This window comes from Salvelinus fontinalis, chromosome 37 (assembly GCF_029448725.1).
Source record: "Salvelinus fontinalis isolate EN_2023a chromosome 37, ASM2944872v1, whole genome shotgun sequence".
NCBI classification, from domain to species: domain Eukaryota; kingdom Metazoa; phylum Chordata; class Actinopteri; order Salmoniformes; family Salmonidae; genus Salvelinus; species Salvelinus fontinalis.
Genome location: NC_074701.1, coordinates 6,779,556 through 6,785,676, shown reverse-complemented (window position 1 = coordinate 6,785,676; position 6,121 = coordinate 6,779,556). Strand labels below are relative to the sequence as shown.

At 42.7% G+C, this 6,121-nt stretch overlaps 1 protein-coding gene across 1 annotated transcript; it reads right to left on the bottom strand.

Moving 5' to 3' along the window:
• Window positions 1-1,081: 1,081 nt before the first annotated feature.
• LOC129836063 (golgin subfamily A member 6-like protein 24) lies at window positions 1,082-5,777 on the bottom strand. Its single transcript, XM_055901815.1, has 5 exons — window positions 5,697-5,777; window positions 5,241-5,471; window positions 1,663-4,286; window positions 1,404-1,500; window positions 1,082-1,258 (listed from the first exon to the last, which is right to left on the bottom strand). Exons 2-3 carry the CDS (start codon window positions 5,376-5,378, stop codon window positions 2,289-2,291), a joined length of 2,136 nt encoding a protein of 711 aa, XP_055757790.1. The 5' UTR covers window positions 5,379-5,471; window positions 5,697-5,777; the 3' UTR covers window positions 1,082-1,258; window positions 1,404-1,500; window positions 1,663-2,288.
• Between the last annotated feature and the right edge of the window lie 344 nt (window positions 5,778-6,121).

The window sequence follows — 6,121 nt, the reverse complement described above, 5'->3', positions numbered from 1 at the left end:
TTACACTTAAAGTATGTCAATTAGCCTATCAGAAGCTTCTAAAGCCATGACATTATTTTTTGGAATTTTACAAGCTGTTTAAAGGCACAGTCAACTTAGTGTATGTAAACTTCTGAACCACTGGAATTGTGATACAGTGAATTATAAGTGAAATCATTGTAAACAATTGTTGGAAAAATTACTTGTGTCATGCACACAGTAGATGTCCTAACCGACGTGCCAAAACTATAGTTTGTTAACAAGAGATTTGTGGAGTGGTTGAAAAACAAGTTTAATTGACTCCAACCTAAGTGTATATAAACTTCCGACTTCAACTGTACATAGTTGTACAGAGGCCCATTATCAGCAACCATAACTCCTGCTTTCCAATGGCACGTTGTTAGCTAATCCAAATGTATCATTTTAAAAGGCAAATTGATCATTAGAAAACTCTTTTGCAATTACGTTAGCACAGCTGAAAACTGTTCTGATTTAAAAAAGCAATAAAACTGGCCTTTAGACTAGTTGGGTATCTGGAGCATCAGCATTTGTGGGTTCGATTACAGGCTCAAAATGGCCAGAAACAAAGAACTTTATTCAGAAACTCATCAGCCTATTCTTGTTATAAGAAATTACGGCTATTCCGTGCGAGAAATTGCTAAGAAACTGAAGATCTCGTACAACGCTGTGTACTACTCCACAGAACAGTGCAAACTGGCAATAACCAGAATAGAAAGAGTGGGAGGCCCCGGTGCACAACTGAGCAAGATTACATTAGAGTGTCTAGTTTTAGAAATAGATGCCTCAACTGGCAGCTTCATTAAATAGTACCTGCAAAACACCAGTCTCGACGTCAACAGTGAAGAGGTGACTCCGGGATGCTGGCATTCCAGGCAGAGTTGCAAAAAAAAAAGCCATATCTGAATGGCCAATAAAAAGATTAAGATGGTCAAAAGAACACAGACACTTGGCAAAAGAACACTGACACTGGACAGAGGAACTCTGCCTAGGTCAGAATATTCACACCAATGTTACCAAGTTTACACCAATCATACTACTACTGCACTGATCACAATCAAACAGAAAAGGCTGATGCTTGCAATTCATTTTTATTGTAAAGTTGCATGATATAAAGCAGGAAGAATTAACATCCAAAAGCCCATTTAGGGCCATGTCAAACTGCCTATCATAGACCCTCTCCCTCTTCCTCCATGGTGTCCTCCAGGAGCTCATGAAAGCAATGCTGTCAATCCACATGGAAGCAGAACATAGAGTGCTCCTGTAAAACAATTATATCCCGTCAGGAATGAATCAAACAGTCATTGAACGAATGAGATTCACAGTAATACATTTGTCTGAGAATTTTCAATCATGAACCCCAGTTCTGGAGCCCCTATCCTCTCATCACAAGCCCAAGCACTTACCTCATCTGCTCTTCTGTGTTTTCCTCTTCCTGCCTCCCTCCCTTTCATCCTTTCCTATTGATGCTTCAACAGATAAAGTGACCTCATATGCCACAATCTGTTTCAGGAAAAAACCATCCGAAAGCCCAATCACATGAGGTGAATAATCACATGAGATCAGGAATTGTAGTGTTTGAGTTGAAAGACATTGCATAAATGCACGTCTATCAACACTAATACAGTTGTCTACAGAGAACAGGCGTTGATAGTAAACACTTACCTAATGTAGTCATCCAGCTGTGCTCCTCCTCCAACCCTCCCATCCTTTCCAATTGATGCTTCAACAGATCTGTTTCTTTGGCTGCTCTTTTCATCTATCTCAGACTTGGAACAGGCTTGGAAAGAGGACAAAAGGAAACCAAAGCAACTTTTAAAGAGAAGTAGAAGAGGCAGACTTCAGTTATTTTTGACATGTCTGTTGGCTCTTTTTCCTGTGCTCTTGGTCTTCTCCTTTTCTGCTCATCCTTAGTTATTTAGATAGTTATTTTGGCCATATGTCCATCGGAATTCTAGTTCAATCTCCTCTCTTTTACTCTTATAAAATGTTTTCACCTCATTTTTCTGGGTCTCTGTTTATCTTGCCTCCCCCCTTGTGTTTTCCATTACTTTCTTTTGATCCACTCAGCTCTTTACTGCTAATCTCATTTACCTTTTATCCCATGGTCCTTCCTGATTCTGTCCATCAGAACTTGAATTCTGTATCTTCTACTGACCTCCTGATAAACCACTGGTCTCCCTTCCTCCTCTCATGTTTCCTCCTCTTCACCCTCATGCCTGGCTTCCTTATAATATTTTCCTCCTTTTGCTTATTTTCTCATTTTCTTTGTTAGTATTTTCTTTTGTCATCTACTCAAAAGTTGTCAATGCCTCGTCCGCCGCTTTCTTCTGCTTCTTCCTTGTTCTCCTCTTCGCAGACTGTGTGTGAGCGGTCTCTGGACGCTGCTCCCTCTCTTCCCTCCGCACAGAGGCGTCAGATGTAGACGCTGTGACCTCGTATGCCACCACCTGTTTTGCTTTCTGTGTCTGCCCTTTTTTCTGACACAGCGCACGCCTCTTTTCTCTTTCAATCTGTGCATTCCTCTCTTCTCTCTCATACAGTTTCTCCATCTCCATCTTGAACCTTGCCTCGTGATCTTTTATTCTTTGAAGCTCTGCTCTCTTCTTATCCTCGTCCCGTATCCTTGTCTGCCTTTTCTGTTCCTCCTTCTCTTGTTCCTGCTGTATCTTCAATCTCCTTTTCTGTTCCTCTTTCCTCCTCTTCTCTTCTTTCTCTCGTGCCTTTTGCTGCATCTCCAACACCTTCATTCTCTCCTTTTCCCTGTTCCTCTCCTCCTCCATCCTCTGTTTCTCAATCTTTTTCAACATCTCTGCCCTCTTTTTCTCCATCTTTTTCTCTTCCTCTGCCCTCTTTTTCTCTTCTTTTGCACGGGCCTTCTGTTGCATCTCCTGCTTCTTTCTTTCTTTTTCCTCTCTTTTTTTCTCTTGCTCTTGTCTCTTTTTCTCATGTTCGATCTTTAGTTTCATCTCTGCCTTCTCCCTTTTCCTCTGCTCCTCTAACTTGTTTTTTTCCATATTTTCTGTCCTTTTCCTTTCCTCCTCATTCAATTTCTTCAATTTCTTCTGTCTCTTTTCCCACTTTTTGAGCTCTTCGTCCCTGGCATTTTCCTTCCTCCTTTCAATCTTCATCATCTCTTCATTTCTCTTAGCCTCGTCCTTGAAATATTTGATCCTGTCTGCGTAGCTCATGGCATTAAGTTCTTCTTTCCCTCGGCTTGCCATCATAGACAATGCATTGGCGGTTGCATATCTCCCTTCCATTTTACCACTATCAATCTCCTTCCTGTCCCTCTCACCATAAGGTTCCCTGTGTAGACATCTCTGCTGTTGTCCACTCATGCTCTCCTCACTTTCACTACTCCCCTCCTGACTTGTGACCTCACTCACACTCTGAGACACATCATCCTCAGACGAGCACGAGGGAGTCACAGCCTTCTCAGTGATGACGCGGAGCGCCTTTATGTAGTCAGCTTCTGTGTTCACCCTGTGAGCGAGCGGGCACAGCTCCTCGTAAATAGACATCCATGTGAGTGACTCCTCACAAACGTCGTCAGGCAGGTATAGATCAGATGATTGCCTCTTGAGCACATTCACAACGTCTGCCAGGTCCTGCTGGGTTTCCCCCTGAGTGTCCTCTCGGGCGGCCACTGGCGTGGCGTCTGGGCTGGCCGGGCGCTCGGGGGCTCTGGCAAGGGTATTGGAGTGTTTTACTGCAGAGGAGCAGGAGGCCTCAGTGTCATCGTTCTTGTCATCGTTGTTTACCCCTTTATTCAGAATCTCTTCCTTTCTCTTTTGGGCCATCCTCTCTTTCAGCTGTGCTTTATACATATTCGCAATTTCTGCGCCTCTCCGTTGAACTTCCTCAGACAATTCCTCAGACGATGTAATTTCTGGCCTATAGACCTCTTCCTTGACCTTTTCCTGGCCAGTCAATGAGAATCTGGGGTGGACATGCGGATGGGTCTGTCTCATCCGGGCAGGAGGGCCGGAAGCCAGGGGGTGGGATGGGACAGCAAATCGGTGTGAAGCGTGTGGGTGTGACTTCTTGGACTGAGAATGAGGCCATTTATCAGGGGAGGTGCAGCTCTGTGTGTCCAGAGGGGGAAAGATTGAGTGTTTCTTAGATGGGTCCTTCTGGGTGCCGGCAGCATGCTGGTCAGGCTCCGATTGGCTGTTGGCGAGGTACCTATGGAGGTTGTACCAGGGGAAAGCTGGCAGTGTCGGGGAGACGGGACAAAGAATGGAGGAGGTGGAGCGCTGCTTGATCACCCCTTTATCCACCCCAATCTGTATGATGACAGACACATTTGTATTACTTAATAGCTTGATGGTCATTGATATTACTATCTAAAAACATTTACATGTGTATGGGTAATAAATATCATAGAGAAAACATGTTTTATTACTGTATATTAGCCTATTAGGAAAATGAACTTTTGGAATCATTCCAATTCAGAAATTCTTCCATTCTTTTTCAACTTTATTCTAAGAATGCAGACCTTGCTAAGAAAACTAGCATTGCAGAATGCAGACCTTCCTAAGAATACTACCAGTGCAGAATGCAGACCTTCCTCAGAATACTACCAGTGCAGAATGCAGACCTTCTTAAGAATACTACCAGTGCAGAACGCAGGCCTTCCTCAGAATACTACCAGTGCAGAATGCAGACCTTCTTAAGAATACTACCAGTGCAGAACGCAGGCCTTCCTCAGAATACTACCAGTGCAGAATGCAGACCTTCTTAATAATACTACCAGTGCAGAATGTAGACCTTCTTAAGAATACTACCAGTGCAGAACGCAGGCCTTCCTCAGAATACTACCAGTGCAGAATGTAGACCTTCTTAAGAATACTACCATTGCAGAATGCAGACCTTCTTAATAATACTAGCCAGTGCAGAATGCAGACCTTCCTGAGAATACTACCAGTGCAGAATGTAGACCTTCTTAAGAATACTACCAGTGCAGAATGCAGACCTTCTTAATAATACTACCAGTGCAGAATGCAGACCTTCCTGAGAATACTACCAGTGCAGAATGCAGACCTTCCTGAGAATACTACCAGTGCAGAATGCAGACCTTCCTCTGAATACTTCCAGTGTTCAGTTTTTATCTTGCCTTCTTATTCAACTATTCTATCTATTTAGATCTCATTTCTGTGTATCTGGATTGGGAACATCTAAATCAACTACAGTATATCTACTTATATGAAAGTCTGATTAAAGAAAACTGCTCTTGTTACCTCCTCCAAGAGTTGGTGCAGCCTAAATATTTCTCCATACAGCGCCTTAATCTCCCTCATGTTTCCTCGCTCAGTTCTCCATGTCTCTCTAGCCAATCTCCAATGGGCGAGGTCAAGGTCATGGATATCCTCCCGCATGCCTAGTTCAACCTGGGTTCCCTTCTCATTTAGCCTCTTCTTTTTCCTCTTCTTCTGGGTTGAATCGGTGTTCTCCTTGCCCTGCCTACACACCTTTAGGGCAGTAGGGATATTGAGAATAGAACATGGTATATTTTATTTTACTCATTGGATTATTATGTGCCTTCCATTGTATTTCATTGATATACAATATCAATAAGGTATAATGTTGACACTAGATCAAGCCGTAGTTAGTACAAAGTTTACACTGATTGGCCATACATGATTAGTCTGGACCACTTTAGTGGGTCGTAGATTTAGCCTGCAGATGGGCCTTACATTAAGGCTGGGGAGTTGTGAGGAGTTGTGAGGCTGGTGTGTTCTGGGCCTGTGGAGTTCAGTAGTTTCTGTGCAGAAATCGTCCTGGGCAGTCCGCTTTGCCCATGGCTAGAAATGAAAATGATGACAAACATGCAGTCAGTAATGAGGTTATCGTAATACAACTTTGTTATTTTCAATCCTAGAAAAGCTCATAGGTCTATATGTCAAAGTAAATGATTTTAAATCACTGGAATTTTGACTATGAGGGTGGTGAGAGAAAAGAGATTCTAACCATTCTTATGATGATCCTTGGGAAGGAGAACTTTCCCATAGTTCCTTCAATTACAGTAATCCTGAAAAAGATACAATATGGCTTCAAAATATTATTATATAAATCATCTAAATTAAATTGTGTCACAAAGTAGGCCTTTTCACACTAAATC

What these genes read in the sequence shown, in the direction of transcription:
- LOC129836063 (XM_055901815.1), bottom strand. Translation starts at nt 5,378, where the DNA reads ATGCGGGAGGATATCCATGACCTTGACCTCGCCCATTGGAGATTGGCT. An exon ending in TGCACCAACTCTTGGAGGAG is followed by an intron (nt 4,287 to 5,240) that starts GTAACAAGAGCA and finishes GTCATCATACAG; the next exon opens with ATTGGGGTGGATAAAGGGGT.